General features: G+C 36.5%; 1 protein-coding gene across 1 annotated transcript; it reads left to right on the top strand.

The window, feature by feature from the left end:
* Positions 1-9,446: 9,446 nt before the first annotated feature.
* Positions 9,447-14,975, top strand: SAP30 (Sin3A associated protein 30). Its single transcript, XM_059372084.1, has 4 exons — positions 9,447-10,073; positions 11,748-11,873; positions 12,305-12,403; positions 14,638-14,975. Exons 1-4 carry the CDS (start codon positions 9,756-9,758, stop codon positions 14,758-14,760), a joined length of 666 nt encoding a protein of 221 aa, XP_059228067.1. The 5' UTR covers positions 9,447-9,755; the 3' UTR covers positions 14,761-14,975.
* Positions 14,976-20,825: the final 5,850 nt, after the last annotated feature.

Genomic DNA, 20,825 nt, shown 5'->3' on the forward strand with positions numbered 1-20,825 from the left:
GTGCAACAATACACAAGAAACACTGCTAAGGAGGGAAGCTTATCTGAGCCTTGGTTTCCAGAGTTTTTATTGGGACCCAACTACGTAGGCATGGTTGGCTGCCCTTCTGGCAGTTTTAGCACCCAACCCCTCTGTGAGTAGAGATGAATCCATGTGGTCCAATGCCCCCATCATAAATCACATTGTTAGACTGTCCAGTGTGGCCCAAAGCCTCCAAGTAAATAAAGCCACCCTTTTGGAGATCACCTCCTAGAACGTGAAGGCAAAGACCAGACCTCTCTTTGGGTAAGGTTAATTCTTTACTGTGCATTCCTAAAATGTCACAATCATCAATTCTCTGATTGCATTCTTATGAAAGGTAAACATTAATATCTTGTTTTCTGGCTCCCTGCTACCTCTTATATTACTTTTTTGATTTTTAATTCATGGGATGATTGCTTCAGTTAAGTTTCTCAAATTCATGTTTGGATGCAGAATCACAAGTTTCATTTATGATAACAATTTTTTGTTAAATTTTTATCTTCCAGGGGTGCCTGGGTGGCTCAGTGAGTTAAAGTCTCTGCCTTCAGCTCGGGTCATGATCCAAGGGATCAAGCTCCGCATCGGGCTCTCTGCTCAGCAGAGTGTGCTTCCTCCTCTCTCTCTGCCTACTTATGAGCTCTTCAAATAAATGAATGGAATCTTTAAAAAAAAATTTTTTTCATCTTCCATACGAATATTATCTACCCAATTTCAGTTTTCTCACTGTATTTTTGAGTGGACGTTGTACATATGACTTTCATAATCTTCATATTTGAATGAGTTGAATTTTCCTGGACTAGGATCAGGAGTAGAAAGGCCAGGGTAGCTTTACAGAATTCATCTCTCATGGGTTCTCCTCTGTTGCTATAGCAAAAGATTACTTCTTTAAAATATGGCAACTCTATGAAGCCACACTTACTCTGCTTCTCATTACCTAACCTAGTTCTGAAGAGATTATACACAGCATCCTGGACTTCCTGATTTATGCACAGGCCACAGGGAGACACAATTTGCCTTCAAAGATACTATTTCTTTTAGAAAGTTACTTTACTGGTGCATTCTAAGGTCTGCTATCTCTGATTAGTTACTTTCTATCCTCTCTCTCTCCCTTGTCAGTGTTTGGACTCTGTGCAGTCTCCGTTCTTTCTCAAAATGTTCTCTTGATTTCCAGTATGGGCTTCCTGCCCAGTGCTTCTGGTCTCAGTTGCCTACTGTAGCACTCACATGTGATTTTGGAGTTTGGGGGATTTTCTTAGTCAACTGCTTGCTGAAGATACAGTTTCTTTGAATTTATTTCCATTCTCCTTTTTGCTCTCAGTCAATGGAAAATGAATGAAAAAGTTTAGGACTAAGCAGACCCTGTGTTCTTACAGAATGCTAATATACTTAATTTTTCTCCCACGTTTCCTAAAGATATGAAGAAATTCTCTGAAAGATTACTGGCTTCAGATAATGAACAAAATTTTATAGTTGTCAGTAGCCAAATTGAGCTGATTATTTAGATGTTCACATCTGCTATGACATTAAGATTATGTACAGAAGTAATGCAACAAAGTAGTTTTAATGAAAAAACATCTGAGGCATACAATGAAGAAAAAAAAATTTAATGGAAGCAGCTCAGAGAGAAGCAGCACTTTCTTCTGCTATGTTTAAAAGAGAATTTTTAGTGAACTATTCTTCCTGAACCCACACAACTAAAACATTGTACAGGAACATTTGAGAGGATCTTACTGGATTATGGATGAGGGGATGTCCCAAGAATGCTTTTCTGATCCTGGGGATTTAAAGCTATGTTCAGATTCTTTTTGATGGTTAATATCATTGCATCTTGGTGATCAGCCACAGATAGTTTTCTACTCAGAGCAAGCTCCAGCATTTTTTGGGTACTACATTGATTTTTATATGCTTCACATTCTGATGAGAGCAAAATCACAGTGGAAGAAGCAGAGATATGACAACCAAAATACTACACTCCAGACAGTATCAGAATGTGAATGTTATTTTAACATAAACAGTATTAGTTATAACCAGGCAACTTAACAAAGGTGAGAGGAAAAACTGAGCATTTGGCAGTCAGTTGGACATAGGGCTGGAGTCCAGGATGTATTAACCCTAGTGAAACACTCCCACCCTGCGACAGGACCCTAAGAAACAGCCCAAAAGTGAGGATATGGACTGGAATCATTTGGTTGGATCAGAAATCCTCCAGCATTGATTTGGGACTACTGGCACCCTTTTTATGGAGATGAGAGAAGGAAATGAAACTCTTCTCTGGAGGGACCTAACAGTATCCAATGCTTCATATTATTTCTATCATTAATTTTTAAAATAACATCCAGAGCAAACAATCAAAGATAATACAATGCAAGAAGAATCGAGTATGAGCCAACACCAGTAGAAACACCAGACAAAAGACAAACATAATCTAAAAACCACTCTGTTTGCTATGGTCATGGAAGTAAAAGTCAGGCTTATAAATTCTGTCAAGGAACTAGAAACTACAGAAAGTGATACATTTTAATCAAAGATAAATTATAAAATGAAGAGGATAACTAAAAGTATAAAAATTATGGGTGAATCCTAGAGCAGATTTGGCATACCTAAAGAGAATGAATAACTGGAAGGTAGGCTAAAAGAAACAGTCCCCAATGAGGGAAGGAAAAGTAAAATAAAAAATATTGAAGACAAAGCAAGAGACATAGAGGATACAGTGGGATGGCTTAATATATATTGGATTTCCAGAAATGCCATGAGAGCAGAAATTATGTGTGAAGAGATAATGGCTGAGAATTTCTGAAAAGTGATTAAAATATTCATCTATAATTTGAGAAGCCTAGTGAAGTACAACAGGATTCTTTAAAATAAAAAGTATATTACTGAAGTGAAACCACAGAAAATCCAAGAGAAAAACTTAAAAGAAGCTGGGGGAAGACATCACCCTCAAAAGAATCTTGTACTTTGTGGAAAGAAAAGTAAAGACTAATTAATTAATTAAAGAACAGCAAAGTAAAGTAAAGATTAATATTGGACTTTAAAAAAGTAAGGATGTATGTTATACATTTTAGGATCAGAAGAATAGAAAAAGAATTTATAACTTCCAAACTAATTTCAAGGAAACTTAACTATTTTAAAATACCCTAAAAGGCAAATAAAACAAACAGTGTAGGTACAAAAAATAGAAAGCACAAAAGATTATGAATAGTAGGTTTAAACCCAAGTATATTAGTAATTCATAACTAGAAATAGACAAAATGTCCTAGTTAAGACACAAAGATTACTAGACTAGATTTTTTTTAATGCAAAATCATGTGTCCTACAGACACTTTTAAGTTATCAAAATACAGAAAGGCTGAGAGTAAAAAGATGGAAAAATTTGGTTGATCCTTGAACAACATGGGTTTGAACTTCACAGGTCCAAATATATGGAGACGTTTTTTTACAGTACAGTACTGTAAATGTATTTTTTTCTTCTTTATAATTTTCTTAATAACATTTTTTTCTTCAGTTTACTCTACTGTAAGAATACCCTGTATAGCATATATAACATACAAAATATGCATTAATCAGTTGTTTATGTTACTGATAAGGTAAAGTTTTGGGGGAGTCAAAAGTTATACCTAGCTTTTTGACTGCATGGGGGGTATGGTACGCCTAAAGCCCACAATTGTTTAAGGGCCAGCTGAATATCATGCAAACACTAAGTAAAAAGCAGGTGGTGTAACTATATTAATACCAGCCAGACAAAATAGAATTTAAGGCTAAAACCATTACAGAGATAAAGAAGGTCATTTCAGAACGCTGAAATATTCAGTTCCCGGTTCATATAACAATTCTAAATTTGTCAACTAAATAACATGGTCTCAACGTATGTAAGCAAAAATGGACAGAATGAAAAGGAGAAATAAACAAATTTATAAGCCTGTGTAGGATATTTTAACTTAACATGCAGACAAAAAGTCTGTGAAGATACATAAATGTGAACAGCACAGTTAATAGGACCCAATAGACATAAATAGAATACTAACCTAAAAGGAGAATATCAACTGTTTTTAAACATAGAATATTTTTCAAAATCAACCATGTTAGGGGCACCTGGGTGGCTCAGTCAGTTAAGCACTGGACTCAGGTCATGGTGTCAGGGTCGTGAGATCAAGCCCCTCCTCCTGCTCTATGCTTGGCAGTAATCTGTTTGAGATTCTCTCTCCCTTTGGCCCTTTCTCAGCTCGCACATGTATCCCCTTTCTTTAAAATAAAAATCAAACATGTTCTTCGCTCAAAAGCAAACCTCAGTAAATTTTAAAGGATTTAAATATATATTTCTGTAACAACAGAGCAAATGTGTTGGAAATCAATAAGGGTAACAGATCATCTGCATATATTTGAAAATTAAGAAATGGACACCTAAATAATTATGCATCAATAATAATCCTGAGGGAATTTAGATAATATTTTGACCTCAATGATAATAAGAATAACACATATTAAGACTTGTGGGTGCAGGCAAAACAGTATCCATAAGGAAATATACAGGTTCTAATTCCCTTTTTTGTAAAGAAGTTAGTAAAACAGCAAAATAAAAAAGAAGGAAATAATAAAAAAAGAAATAGAAAAAATATAATAGAAACTAAGAATAAAACTAATATTTGTCCTTTAAAAGGTTTAATGTAATTGATAAAATACTCTGGTGAGGTCTGATCTAAAAAAGAGAGAAGGTACGAATAATTGAAATCAAGAATGAAAGGAGAATCAGCAGTACAAATCTGACATACATTAAAAACACAAGAGGATATTATGAGCAAGTAAACAGTATAAGAAACAAAAATATCTGTCATAAACACTACATATAGTGGTGAAACATAGAAAGTCCTTATTTTGAGACTGGGAACAGGACAGTAAGCCTGCTAATACTACTTCTTTTCCAACACTGATCTGGAGTACTATCCATATAGCAGAGTTAGAAGGAAAAGTAAATAAATTAGGAATAAAGGAACAAAACTCAGTATTTTGAAGTGATGTGATTGGGTGCTTTGACAATCCAAATGAATACAGAAATAAATTACTGTGAGTAGGAAATTTTATGATAGGGAAGTTACTGAATTTAAACATTATTTTGGGGGAAAAAATCAGCTTAATTTCTATATATTGGCAACAAAGAAAACGAAATATTAAAAAGATGCTATTTATAATAGTATCAGAAATATCAAGTATGTATGAACAAATCTAATAAAAGATATGCAAAACTTCTGCAAAATGACAAACTTCTGTTAAGAGACATTACAGAAGATCTGAATGAATTGAAAAATACATCATGTTCATGGATTAGGAGGCTCAGTATTGTAAAGGTACCTGTTCTCTCCTAGTTTGGATCCTAGTTGGATCCTATGGATTCAATGTAGTATCAACCAAAAATCTCAAAAGGTTCTATTGTGGTTGTATTGTTTCTTTTTTTTTCTGCACTTGCGTAGCAGTTACATAAATGTTTGTTTTTCCATAACTACTGAAACTGGACACTTATGTTTTATGCACTTTTTGTATGCTTGTTTTATTTTAAACTAGGTTAAAAAAGCACAGTGTAAAACAGTGTAATAGAATTATTCATATATAGAGATGTATATACTAACATAAACAATTTTTTTCTAACAGGAAATCCAAGAAATTGTTAACATTGGTTGCTTTTAGGGACAGGCATTTGAGAAGATCAACGGAAACAGGCTTTTTTTAATATTGAATCTTTTGTATTACTCATGTTCATGTTAGGATTATGGGTCAATTTGTAAATTTTTATAAATTAAATAAACTTATTTAATTACTTATTTTAAAGTAAAACCAGAAAAATTAAAATCATGTTAAAAGTTCCAGAGGGAAGCAAGTCAGGGAAAAACACTTTTTAAAGAATCATATTATAATCATTTCAGAAAGCAAATATTTTAATGACATCAATAACCTCCCTATAACTTAGGTTTCATAGATCTGTGTATCCACACTGTCTACTCTGAAGTAGGATTACCATGAAGCTAATGGATTTAAGCTCCAGAGTTCCTCATTTGGACAGGCCCTTTTAAACGCTTGTGCCTAATTTTGTATTTATAATTTTAAATAGTTTTTCTTAAAGAAGACTCCTCAAATTATGTAAGTTTGAAGCTCCCCAAAGCCTGATTCCAACATAGGTTGTGAATCGTCTTAAAGGAAGAAATTCTTGCCTGCCCTGAATATGAAGTTTTGTAGAAATAATGAACTGTGGTTGTAACAAAAATTTCTTTGTCTGAACAACAGATTCACTGAAGATAAACTTTTATCAGGCATTGAGAATTTGCAGTTCAACTACTCCAGGAATGCCTTCTACTTACCAGAGGTGAAACACCACCTCTTATGCATAAATCTGTGCTCTTTCTCTAATTTTACTGAGGCATGTATTTTAGTCTATTTGGCTTATATAACAAACACCACAGACTGGGTGGCTTATAAGCAACAAAAACTTAGTTTCTCACAGTTCTAGACACTGGGAAATTCAAGATCAAGGCACTAGCAGGTCTCTATCTAGTGAGTCAGCTTTATAGTTCATAAACTGCTATCTTCTCACTTGTGTTCTTACATGGGAAAAGGAGCAGGGGGACTCTCCAGGATCCTCTTTTATGAAGGTACTAATCCCATACAAGGCCTCCACCTCAGGACCTATCACCTTCCAAAGATGCTACCTCAGAATACCATCACATTGGAGGATTAGGTTTCAACATACAAATTTGGGGAGGACACAAATATTCAGTCTTTGGCATTTGTAGTGTGTACAGTGTGCTTGTTAAGCTACTCTACTACTAAACAGTGAGCTACAAAATTGCCATGACCCTGTTTCAATTATTTTTATACCCCAAGGCCTAGAAAAGATCCCATTATGCAATAAATGTTTAATTGGAGCTTCTTAAAATACCATACTGTGTGTAAAGGAAGCCTAACCACAATTCATCACTTTAGTAAAATTCATATGAAAGAGATACATTGCTAAACCATACACATATACATGAAGTAATTTGGTCACATTTTGCATGAGATAGATTATAAACTTTTAAGACCAAGGACCAAACAATATTATGAATCATTTTTAAAACAAAAGTATAAAAAATGTGAAAATCCAACATCCTAACATGACATTTGTTTCAATTTTTTTTTTAATAAATAAAAACTTACACACATAACAGACTCCAACCTTTAAAACCATTCCCTTATACTATCCCTCGGCCTCTCTCCTGAGAGATGAACCCCACCCTGAAGTTGGAGTGTATCCATCCTGTCCATATGTTCTCGTTTTTAACCACTTAAGAAAATATATGCACAAACAACGGATACCAGTATTCTATGTTTAATAGATTAAGCCAGCATTTTCTACTACAAACACCTGAGTCACATGTTTAAACATTTAAAGGTTCTCATAGCCACATTTAAAACAATAGAGACATGTTTTAATGTTATATTTCATTTAAACCAGCTCAAAATATTATTTCAACATGTAATCGATATAAAAATTATTAATGAGCCATTCAATATACCTTTTGAAAAATTTCTGGTACTAAGTCTTTGAAATCCTGGGTGCCTGGGAGGCTCACTGGGTTAAGCCTCTACCTTGGGCTCAGATCATGATCTCAGGACCCTGGAATTGAGGCCTGAGGCCCAAGGCCAGAGGCCCAAGGCCGCATCTGGCTCTCTGCTCAACGGGGAGCCTGCTTTCCCCTTCCCCTGCCTGCCTCTCTGCCTACCTGCAACCTCTCTCTCTGTGTGTCAAATAAATAAATAAAATCTTAAAAAAGAGAGAGAGAGAATTCTAAATCTTTGAAATCCTGTTAGTTCATACAGCACATTTCAACTTGGATTCTAAATTTATATTTCACAAAATTTAAATTGAAAAAATATATTCATATATTCAAGTTGTTCCAAACACACTTAAAGGTTTTCCAATAACTGAAATACGTTTTTTAAAATTTAGTTAAAATTAAATTAACAATTTAGTTTTTCAGTAGAAATAACCATCAGACACCCTACTGGAGAGCGCAGCTTAAAAAAGTAACAAAATACTCACCATTTATTATCTTTCTTTCGCCCATTCAATTTATGTAACATTTTAATGTTTCTTTTTTTTTCCTTTGCCATATCCTAGAAAGGACAAGCACAGAAGAAATGGATGCCTTTGAATTTCAGGGCAGATGACATTTACGCTTTTTTTTAAAAAACCCATCTATCACTAAATCCACTCAGCAAGTCTAAACTTTTAAAAGAACCAGCTCGGTATTTTAGCTTCAACAATGGGATTACTAAACAGGATGCATCTGATAAAAACAGTGACCCGCTGCAACCAGCAAAGGTGCAGCTTTCATATCAGCCGCTCGCATTCTTCTACCCCGCCCTCCACAAGCACGCGCCCACCGGCACGCACGCACACACACGCAAAGGCGCGCACACACACGCACTCTACACGCACAAGCACACAGGCACTGGCAGGCAGCCAAGGAAATGCAGTTTCTTTCTTGCCTCTCATTCTGTAAAGAGAATGCCAGGAAGTTTCTGACGAGCACTCGCGCTAACTTGGTATTGGTAGGGTTCCACGTCCCCTTTTATAGGATATTGGACTCCGCCCTTCTCCAGGTCCCTTATAGGAGAAATTGTAAATGTTGGAGGTGGAAGCGGAAAGCAGCCCTGTTATAACCAGTCAGCAGCTCCACCTCAGGAAGCGACCAACTTTGCGCACCCAAGAATAAAACCTGATCCTCGCCGCAACGTGCAAGGATTTAAAAAACGGCCTCACTTGGGTCACGGTCAGGTTCCGGATGGGCGTTTTTGCCTAAGCAGGAGCTCCTAAACAAGCTGGTGCGCCAATGAATGTAACTAGTATCCAGCGGCCTTGTTAGCAGCAGAACCTGCAAGACCTCCAGGGCCCGAGGAGCGCTAGCTCTACTGAGTTGCACTTGGTTTGGGTTTCCCACAACAGCATGGCCACACCAAAAATTCTTTTTCCACAGATAGGAAAACGGCTCCGAAACTTTTTTTACCCCAACACCTTCACTCCCGTCCCCTCCTAGGCCCCGCTCGGCGCATTTTGCCCTTCGCCTCAGGAGCTGAGTGACCCCTTCGTCTGGAATGCCAACTCTGCAAAATTCCGGTAGCCAAACATAAACCAACTTCCCGGGAGAAACAAGAAGCGAGAAACATCACAACCCCCAACCGCACGCAAGAGTTTTCCCAAAAAAAAAAAAAAAAAAAAAAAAAAAAGGAGCCCGACCCATTGCCACGCGATGCATGCTAGGATAAGTAGTTCCTCCAATCCCCAAGGCGCCGAGTCAGACAGGAACTCAGGTTGATGGTACCCGCAGAGAACTACAATTCCCGTGGTGCCCCGCTACAGTGTGGAAGGGGCGGGACAGGAGAGAACGCATCGCGCTTGCGCAAGTGGAGGGGCCGGAGGGAGGCGGAGGTGCTCGGGTCCAACTGCTGAAGCGTCTCCATGTGACAGTGAGCGGGGTCTTAACTCCTGGCGCCGCCCCATTCTGGTTCTTGACCGAAAGCACTGTCCCCTGTCCCGGCGCCAGCAGACAACAACAGTCTAGGACGCTTGCTGTCTGGCCGTGCCGCCGGAGGAATTGCCTCGGCAGGGTCAGGTGTGTCTGAGGGATCCTGCGGAGACACCGGAGTCTCCGGAGAGAGGCGGAGCGGGGATTCCTGTCAGCGCCGGCGTCCCAAAGCGCGGAGACATGAACGGCTTCACGCCTGAGGAGATGAGCCGCGGAGGGGACGCGGCCGCCGCAGTGGCAGCAGTGGTCGCCGCCGCCGCGGCTGCCGCAGCTTCAGCCGGGAACGGGGCAGGGGCTGGCGCCGGGGCTGAGGTGCCCGGTGCCGGGGCCGTCTCTGCTGCTGGACCCCCGGGAGCGGCTGGCCCCGGCCCCGGACAGCTGTGCTGTCTGCGGGAGGACGGTGAGCGGTGCGGCCGGGCGGCTGGGAACGCCAGCTTCAGCAAGAGGATCCAGAAGAGCATCTCCCAGAAGAAGGTGAAAATCGAGCTGGATAAGAGCGTAAGTGACGGCGGGACGGCTCAGCCCTGCCCACACCCCCTTGGGGCTCCAGGAGCGGTGCCCACATGGATTGTTGGGCGGAAGGTTCAGGGTTCCCCTCGACCTGGCTGCCGTGCGAACCCGTTGTGTGGGCTCTGGTAGGAAGCAAACAACAAAGTCGCTGCAACTCCGACCGCCACCCCCAACACACACATACTTGCACGCCGCGGTTCCACTCCTCCCCCACCCCCACCCCGACCGCTCCTATCCCCCCACCCCCACGGTCCTGAGTCCGTTCTGCTCACTGTCTAACCCTTTCCTCCTTCACTGAGATCGGGAAATGAAACAAAGGGGACCGTCGCTCGGAGGGCCCGGAGTAGTTTTCTTGCAGCCCGGCAGCTCCTTCTGGAATGGAGGCGCCTTCTTTGTTTTGCTGCCCTAGCTGGCGTGTGGCCGCAGGGAGTAACTACCCTCGCGTAGGCAAAAGTGGAGTCCTGCAGAGACCAAGGACCTGATACTGCGTAAAGAAAGACCCCTTTCCTCGTTCGCCCGAGTACGGAGTGAGGGAAACCGAGCTCGCCCCGCGCCTTGCTGGGAGCCGGGATTGGGAACGATGTCAGCATGTAGCGCCGCTGCTCCGAACGTGGGGAGCACGTAGCCTCTGCGGTTTTGCCATCCCTTTGGCAGCCATCGGGATTTCTTTTTCCGTCCTTTTGCGCGTCTGTTTTTGTTTTTTGTTTGTTTGCTTTTGACCATTCATGAGGTTTTTAGGAACAACCATTGCCTCTTTTCCGAGCTCTGGCTGGCGGTAAATGAATAAATAACAAGATGCAAGAACCTAGCACATGTCCTGCATAATTTTAACTTGGATTTAGTTTAGAAGTTAATTTAAAAGCCTTAGTCTTTAATCGTTTCGCTTTTTAAAGGAGTTTAATTGTGTTAATATATGCAGCCCAATATTTCAAATGTTACCGTACAGCTCTCAAGACTACATTTAATTGAAGCTTTTGCGAAGTTCGGTGATACTTTATGCCTGTTAAAGGCATGCTTGTGATACTCTATGCCTGTTAAACAGTTCTTCAGTCATACTCAAAAGAAACGTTTCAAGCAAACTTTAATTTCACATTGCTTTGGTTGGAAAAACGTAATACAAATAAATACATTCTTTAAATACTCAGAAGTTTATAATTCAAATTTATATACAAGTAGTATATGAAATCAGTTCATGTGTAGAAATGGGTAGTTTTGTATCTGGATTATAATTTGAATGTTGATAAAGAATAGGAAGCATACATCATGCTGCTAAAATATGATCTTTAGGTAGAGAAAATATTATCGAATATTTTGTGGGGCAACATCACCTTTCCCCTTGTTAAAAAACAGCATGACCTACCAAATCTAGTTCACCTTCACTGCAATTTAATGACAAAATCCAGAGTTGGAATTTCTCATTCTGCTTCTCTGCTTCCCTTCCTCCCTTCCACCCCCCCACCCCCACCCCAATCCTCTTAACGGTATTGCCCGACTTGTTTGTTCTAACTGAATACAGGATTTAAGCATAGAAACATGGTTTTGTCTTAACAATGGCTGTTTTGACTGTTTTTATTTTTAATAATTCATTGTGTCCTATGTATTTTACTAATACATGGACACATTACATAATTATAAGTAGTTTGTGAAACTTTTCTGTTTCAGGCAAGGCATCTTTACATTTGTGATTATCATAAAAACTTAATTCAGAGTGTTCGAAACAGAAGAAAGAGAAAAGGGAGTGATGATGATGGAGGAGATTCACCTGTTCAAGATATTGATACTCCGGAGGTAGATAAAGTTTCTGTATGTTAAATGTAAATCCTAAGTATTCCATTCTGAAACTTACATTGAAAACTATAAATTTTTAAAAAGGAAAAATCTGAAAATGAAAGCAAAATTAAATATAGCCAGTTAACAGGCAGTTGTAGTTTGACTTATGTTTTCAATTGACAATGCTTATGGCTCTATTGACTTATAACTTCTTTATTGCTCCCAGTTTTCAATATTTATCTTAAAAAGATTAAAGTGTACAATATATTTAGAGTTTTGATTCTATAAAAGGAATAATAGAATTAATTAATGTAACTTTTGTTATTTAGTAATGGAATTACAGAATTACATTTTTACTGTGCCAAAATTGAAATGTTATTATATGTATCAAAGATAACTTAAACATTGCACGAACTAATTCTAATTCTTACACCTTTATTTTTTTCTAGGTGGATTTATACCAATTACAAGTAAATACACTTCGGAGATACAAAAGACACTTCAAACTATCAACCAGACCAGGACTTAATAAAGCACAACTTGTTGAGGTATTTATGAGTTTTAAACTATACTTTAAATGAGCCTATTTATACAAAAAAGAGTCATAAAAGCCTAATGAAATTGTTAATGTAGTGTATATAACAGTACATTTTAGTTAGATAGATCAGTGAATAAAAAATCTATTATGGAAGAATCTAGTTTCGTAGAAATGTTTGTCTACCTCTTAAATTCCTTTATGTAACAAACACTCAATGGATTGTATGTAATCTTCTAAGCATTTTTAAATACTGGCTTTCAGTATTCAGTATTTCTGTTGGCTTTGAAATTCCACTTAGTAAACATTTATTGAACACTTAATTGAGGCATAATAAAAGAAATTGATAAACTTTGTTGTCTTTATTAGAATTTTTTTAAGTTTTTGACAGATTGGGCCTACAGATTAGCCCCTAAATAGTATTCCTATAACTTGTTGATTTAACTGTTTGAGAATTTGTCCTTGTTGATGTTAGTTTGTTTTAGTTGAGGCATCTGTGCTTCGTCACATCTAGAAGATGCAAAGACTTTCATTCAAGACGTTACTTAGTTTGCTTTGATATAGGACTTCTATTTCTTTCTGTAAATTTTGAAATATGTGTCTTCTCAGGAATTAATAGAACCAAAAAATCTGTGAATCATATTAAGGCATTTATAGACTTATATATTTATACTTTAATAATTTTGAGTAAAAATATTTAGTCTATTGGAATATAAATTAGATATATAAATCAGTTTTCTCATATTTTTCAGCTTGGGTTTAGTAATGCAACATTTTTTCTAACACATGCTTATTGAATAAGGTAAAAGATAAAGAAGGTACAATTCTTTGGCAGAATGCTTTTTTAACATTGTTAAGAGCTTATATATTGACTTTTTTGCCAGAATTTCTTCTTTTCTTCTTGCCTAAGCAACAAAAATTCAGTTTTTCTTTAAATTTGATTTAAAATACCCTGTCCTTTTTAGATTGTGTAGTATATTAATATAATGTAAACATAGATATTATCTACCATAATAAAACTGTATCCATATAGACAGATACTCATCAAGTGGAAGTTACCTTTGTTCTGGGACAAATGAGAACCAGAGAACTGATTATTATAAATGTTACATATACTGTGCAGTTGACCCTTGAACAACACGAGTTATAACGGAACATAGTCAAAAGTCTGCATATAACTTTTGATACCCCAAAAACTTAACTACTAATAGCTTACTGTTGACTGGAAGCATTCCTGATACTATAGTCAGCATATTTTCTATGTCATATGTATTATATATATTCTTACTATAGTCTCAGTAAAGTAACCTAAAGAAAAGAAAATGTTAAGAAAATCATATGGAGGAGAAAATACATTTACAGTACTGTACTGTATTTATTGAAATAAAAGTGTGTAAGTGGACCCTCACAGCTAAAATCTGTGTTGTGCAAGAGTCAGAAGTATGTATCTCTTAAGTGCACCTGAAATATTTGATATTTAAAATTTATATTATTTCTAAAACTACTTTCTTCTTTAGAAATGAGAAGAAATTCAAATGGCAATGAAAGTTATAATTTCTTTAGGCATGATTCCAGAGTTAGGTGACTGCCCTTTTTAAATCTCTTAATTATTGTATGAGTAACATTTTCTTTAAGAAGTTTTGTCTTCCACATTCTAGATATACAAAGCAACACCCCAGTTCAATCTGTTGTGTTTCTCTTGGTTGCTGTGCATCTAGATGTTAGATAAGCAGAATGAAAAGGCCAGAAAATAAACATTCTTCAGTGAACGTCTCTCTTTCCCTTCTCATTTTCCATCCATAATCTTTATTCAGAAAAACTTTCAAGGAACCTTAAAAAAGAGTACTGCCAATGAATGAATGAATATAAGTTACAGCAAATATATTTGTAAGATAGTTTATAATTTGTATAGTACCAAAATTTTTTCAACTTCTGTATCCTTTTTCTGTGGGAGTAGGGTCTACATTCTATTTTATTTCATTGGTACTTAAAATTGAAAAATATTTACCTCCTAATGTAGATTCTAGTTATAAATTTAAATAAAAGGAAATAATTTCTAATTAATGTATATTTAATTGAATGGATTAGAGGGTCCTGTGAAGTCACACTGTCTCTTGTTCATAACATCTTATTCTTACATGCTTTTCATCTTGTTGGTATTTTCTTTTTCTTTTGATGAATGTATATGACATCTGTCAATATCTATAATTTCAGGTGGTTTTTTTTTGTTTGTTTTTGTTTTTATAGATAGTTGGTTGCCACTTTAGGTCTATTCCAGTGAATGAAAAGGATACCTTAACATATTTCATCTACTCAGTGAAGAATGACAAGAACAAATCAGATCTCAAGGTTGATAGTAGTGTTCACTAAAAAAGATGGAATTGAGACTAAGACTTGGATGTTCCAGTGTTAAGACTGTTTACTCTTTTTTCACATGTAGAAATGTTCCTTGTGTATTTTTTTACAGAGGATTTTCTCTGGTTTTATTTTCTTTGTTTCTGACTCTAATAAATTAGTTGGAAACTCGTGTAAAATGAGCTTTCCTAGATTGAAAAATATTTTAAATAAAGCTGATTACTATTATAGTTGCTTCGGTGTATTTATTTTGTGAAATTTGATTTTTATATTAAACTGCCAAGATACTAGCTTTAATTGAGAGTTTAAAGATCATTTTGTTATACCCCCCTTTTATTTTTAATTCCAAGAAATTAAGGTCAAGGAGAAGTAACAAACAGCGCATTTGCTTTCTCTGAGACAAGCTGATTTGGAATTAATATCCTAATGCTATAAGGTGCTTTTTGGTGCTAATGGGTTTGAAAAATAGACTTCCTTTGGGGTGCAACTTCTTTTTTACTTCCTTTTTTACTATTATTACTTGATAAAGTATTAGGAATAACAAAGAGTTTAATTTATATGCCTTTCTCCTTCCAAAGAAGACTTAATATGCCAGCAAAGATAAACACAGTGCTAAAAGTTGAAATAACATAGAATTAGCTTTATTTGTTTCTTAAAATTTTGTCTTAGGGAAAAGATGTTTATATGGCATGAACATAGAAAGAAGTTCTGTAGTGCCCTTTAATTTTCAGTCATGTCCTATACTGTTTACATTGCAGATTAAAACTTAAGTTGGAGAGATTTAGAAATCTAAAAAGCTTTAAATTTTGGTCCATACATAGCTCTAACTTGATTCATATTCTGCTTTTCTTTACATTTCATTCACTATCAGTTTTTGATTAAAGTTCTCATAATTGCAAATCAAATTTATAGCTTATGACATCAAAACAAAACAACAGTTTGAGTTAATGTTCTTGATTATGGTGCAGATTTTAGGCTGGAAATGGATCAGAACATTAATGTAGCTTAAGGTTTCCCTCAAAGGTCAACATTTGGGCCTGATAATTCTTCACCAGAGGAGACTGTCCTATGTGGTGTTGTAGCAGCATCATTGCCGTCCACGCTAGTGCCAGTGGCACTCTGAAAATGTGACAACCAAAACTACCACTAAATGCTGCCAAACATGCCTGGGTAAGCAAAATCACCAAAAGTGAAAAACCACTGATGTAGCTAAATCTAAAATAGTGGTTTATTATAAAGTCTTTGTATTTTTAAGTCCTCTGAGTGTATTAACAGCTGGAAAATGTGAAAAATACAGTACTGGTCTTTGTTCTTGCTATACCATTTAAAGATTTACAGTTTGATCCTTAAACAATGAAGGGGTTGGAGCACCAACCACCACAGAGTTGGAAATCCATATACAAGTTTTGACTTTCCCAAAACTTAATTACTAATAGCCTACTGTTGGCTCAGTCCTCTCCAATAGCATAAACAGTCAATGTACATTTTGTATGTTACATGTATTATATACTATTATAAAAGTAAGCTAGTGAAAAAATGTTTTTGAAATCATAAGAGAAAATACATTTGCAGTAATACACACCATAAAGAATCTGCACGTACTGGACTCACACAGTTCAAACCCATGTTGTTCAAGGATCAACTGTACTTTACTGATGAGCAGAGACTGTGATAATTGGTATTAAAAAATCCTCTCATTTTTGGCATTCCAGAAATCTCTGTGAGAAATTTTTTCTTAGCTGTCTGAAAATGAACCATGAAACTACAAGATGTGGTGGTTGTTTATTTGGAGAAAGTATTCCTTCTACAAATTTTTATCTAAACCTATAATCTGTAAAAACTTCATTTTTTAATAACACTTGACTGTAGGCTTACTTTTTCCTAGAAAAACCCTCTGTTCTTGTGAAAGAAGCTTGAAACCATTTGCTTACATTAAATTACCTGTTTATGGATATAACCTTTGACTAAGAGTGTTGATTTCATAGTTAATTATTTGCATAAAATGTAGTTGGATAAAAGTGAAAATAAGAGTTCTGGGTGTTAGTTTTCCAGTGAAATTAAATCCTTGTTAGAGCAATTTAAAACAGGAAAAACTGAGAGAACTTCATCAAAGCTCAGGAACTCAAGATGCTACAATGTAAGTTTTATATAAAATTTTTAATTATTTGCTCTTAGGTATGAAAAATTCACTAGAAATCTTTTTTCCTGTTTATCTCTGAACCAAAAAAAGTAAATTTAAACTCTTACCTCTAAAAGGGTACAGATTACTTATAATATTAGAGCATCAGAAGAATCTGAAATTGACAGAGATGGAAGGAAGAAAACACAATGAGTAGCAGATACTCAAGAAATAAGTCATGATGGTTTCCTTGTCAATGAGTTAAATAAATCTTTGACATATGCTCACTAAAAAAAAAAAAAAAAAAAAAGTCAGTTATTTGATAAAACTTTTATTAAACATTTAAGAAAAGGCTAAAAATACCTGAAATAAAGTTCTTTACAAAAACAAGCTCTATATTATTTTTATGTAAAGATTTTTTTAAAAAAGATTTTATTTATTTGAGAGAAAGCATAAATAGGGGGAGGGGCAGCGGGAGAGGGAGACAAAGTCTCCCCCTGAGCAGAGAGGCCAATAATGGGCTCTATTCCAGGACCCTGGGATCAAGACCTGAGCCAAAGGCAGAGACTTAACAACCTGAGCTACCCAGGCACCTCTTACATAAAGTTTTTTTTAATTGACCATTTTAAGCTGTAAAATTTTCAGGTAAATATTTAGTGTATTCACAATGTTGTAAAACCACCAGTTCTAATTTCAACATTTTTCATTACCCCATAAAAATATCCATAAGTAATCACTCCCAATTTCTCCTCTTCATCCCCTGATACCTCTAATCTGCTTCCTTTCTCTATGAATTTGCCTATTATGGATATATCCTATAAAGGAAATCATACATGTCCTTTTGTGTTTGGGTTTTGTTTTTAGCACACGTAGCATATGTAGCATATGTGTTCAAGGCTCATCCAAGTTGCTGCATATTTACCAGTACTTTGTTCCTTTTAACAGCTGGACAATATTCCATTGTGATCACAATTTTTCATCCATAGATGGACATTTGATTTCCACTTTTAGCGATTAATAATAATACTATGAACATTTGTGTGCAGGTTTCTATGTGGACATGTTTTCCTTTCTTTTGGGTATATATGTAGGAGTAGAATTTTTTAATCACATTGTATTCTGTATTTAACTTTTTGAGGAACCTCCAGATTTCCATAGTGGCTGTATTATTATTTCCATTCCCACCAGCAGTGTACAAGAGTTTCTGTTTCTCCAAATTGTCAATACTTGTATTTCCTTTTTTTGTGGGGGGGAATTAAAGCCTTCCTGCTGGGTGTGAAATGGTATCTCATTGTGGTTTTGATTTGTATTTCCTTACTGATCAATGATATTGTATGTCTTTTCTTGTGCTTATTGCTGACTTGTATGTCTTCTTTAAAGATTTTATTTATTTATTTATTTGATGGGAGCAGGAGTGCAAGTAAGCAGAGCGGCAAGCAGAGGGAGAGAGAGAAGCAGGCTCTCTGCTAAGCAGGGAGCTCGATGTGGGGCTCGACCCCAGGACCCTGGTATCATGACCCGAGCCAAAGGCAGCTGCTTAACCAACTGAGCCACCCAGGCGCCCCTGTATGTCTTCTTTAAAGAATATTTATTTAAATCCTTTGCTTATTTTTCAATTGGACTGCTTGTTGCAGGAGTTTTTTTTTCTTGATATGAATATTAAGTCCATACTTGATACATCTTTCCCCCATTCTGTGAATTGCCTTTTCATATTCTTGATAATGTTCTTTATTGCACAAAAGTTCTTAGTTTTTATATAGTCTAGTTTATTTTTTGTGTGTTACTCATATTTTTGGTGTCAGATCTAAGAATTCTTTGCCAAATCTGAGGTTATGAAGATTAACCCCTATTTTTTTCTGTGTGTGTGTGTGAGAGAGAGAGAGAGAGAGAGAGAAAGAACTTCAGCACTTAATTCAGCTCACTGGCACATTTTGAGTCAATTTTTGTATACAGAGTGATATAGAGGTGTAACTTCATTGTTTTGAGGGTGGTTATCCAGTTGTCTCAGTAACATTTGGTAAAGACTATTCTTTTTTCACTGAATGGTTTTGGCACCCTTGTCAAAAATCCATTTGCCGCAGATGATTGGGTTTATTTTTGTATTCTCAATTCTATTCCATTGGTTCATATTCCTATTCTTATGCCAGTACTAAACTCCTTTGACTGCTGTAGCCTTGCAGTAAGTTTTGAAATCAGGAAATGGGAGTCCTCCCACCTGTTTTCGTTTTTCAATATCATTTCAGCTATCTGAGGTCCTTTGTAGTTCCATACGAATCTGAGAATCAGTTTTTCGATTTTTGCCAAAAAGGCCATTAGAATTTTTTTTTTTTAAATCTTTTTTTTTTTTTTTTAAGATTTTATTTATTTATTTGACAGAGAGAAATTACAAGTACACTGAGAGGCAGGCAGAGAGAGAGAGAAGGAAGCAGGCTCCCTGCTGAGCAGAGAGCCCGATGTGGGACTCGATCCCAGGACTCTGAGATCATGACCTGAGCCGAAGGCAGCGGCTTAACCCACTGAGCCACCCAGGCGCCCTAGAATTTTTTTTTTTAAGATTTTATTTATTTATGACAGAGAGATGGCAAGAGTGGAAACACAAGCACAGAGGAGCTAGAGAGGAAGAAGGAGGCTCCCCACCAAGCAGGGAGCCTGATAATGGGGCTCCATCCCCGGACCCTGGGATCATGACCTAAGCTGAAGGCAAATGCTTCACGACTGACCCACCCAGGCACCCCAACCATTAGAATTTTTAATGAAGGTTTTATTGAATCTGTTGATCACTTTAAGATTTAATATTAACAATATTTAATATTAACAATATTAAGTACTCCAATCTGTGAATATTGGATATTTTTCCATTTATTTTGGTTTTTAAAAACTCCTTTCAGCACTGTTTTATAGTTTCTAGTATGTAAGTCTTTCACCACCTTGATGAAATTTATTTCTGATACTTAATTCTTGATGCTACTGCAAATAAAATTGTTTTCTTGGTTTCTTTTTTGGATTGTTCATTACTGCTGTATAGAAACACAACTAATTATTGTATGTTGAATCCTTACAACTGTGCTGAATTTTTTTATTACCTCTAGTGGTATTTATGTATATTCTATGAGATTTTTAATGTGCTGTCGGATTTGGTATATTAATAATTTTTAAAGATTTTTACATCTATATTCATAAGGTATATTGGTCTGGAGCTTTCTTGTACTGTCTGTGCCTGACTTGGTACCAGGATAATGCTGATAGAGGTTTTTATTTGTAAAATTCTTAGATGATAAGGGCTACATCTATGCCACATATTTCTCTCCAGGTATACCACTCTGTAAAGATGAGCCCATTATGGTGATAAGAACTCTGTAGAAGTAAAAGGGGGAAATTAAATCTGTGTCAATTTATTATGATTTTCCTTTTTAAAATATTTTATTTTATTTTATTTTTTTAAGATTTTTATTTATTTATTTGACAGACAGATCACAAGTAGGCAGAGAGGCAGGCAGAGAGAGAGAGGAGGAAGCAGGCTCCCCACTGAGCAGAGAGCCTGATGCGGGACTCAATCCCAGGACCCTGGGATCATGATCCAAGCCGAAGGCAGAGGCTTTAACCCACTGAGCCACCCAGGTGGCCCTATGTTTTTTTATTTTAAAGAGAGAGTGGGAGTAGAGGAAAAACAGAGGTGGAGGGAGATACGGGAGAAAGAATCTCAAGCAGACTACACACTGAGTGTGAAGTCCAATGGGGGCTGGGTCTCAAGACCCTGGGATCATGACCCGAGCTGAAACTAAGAGTCAGACACTTAACAGATTGAGCCACCCAGGCACCCCAATTTATTATAATTTCCTATTATCAATTTCTCTTCAAATCTTTGAGAGAAAAGTTTAGGCTTAGGCTGTTAATGCAAAATGACTCAGAAATACATGACTTTCATTATTTTTTCTTTTTGGGAAAATTATTTCAAAACCTG

This window comes from Mustela nigripes, chromosome 1, assembly GCF_022355385.1.
Source record: "Mustela nigripes isolate SB6536 chromosome 1, MUSNIG.SB6536, whole genome shotgun sequence".
Lineage (NCBI taxonomy): Eukaryota > Metazoa > Chordata > Mammalia > Carnivora > Mustelidae > Mustela > Mustela nigripes.

Coding starts and splice junctions, on each gene's coding strand:
- SAP30 (XM_059372084.1), top strand. CDS start 9,756: ATGAACGGCTTCACGCCTGAGGAGATGAGCCGCGGAGGGGACGCGGCC. Junction 10,074..11,747: donor AAATCGAGCTGGATAAGAGC/GTAAGTGACGGC, acceptor TTTCTGTTTCAG/GCAAGGCATCTTTACATTTG. Junction 12,404..14,637: donor ATAAAGCACAACTTGTTGAG/GTATTTATGAGT, acceptor TTGTTTTTATAG/ATAGTTGGTTGCCACTTTAG.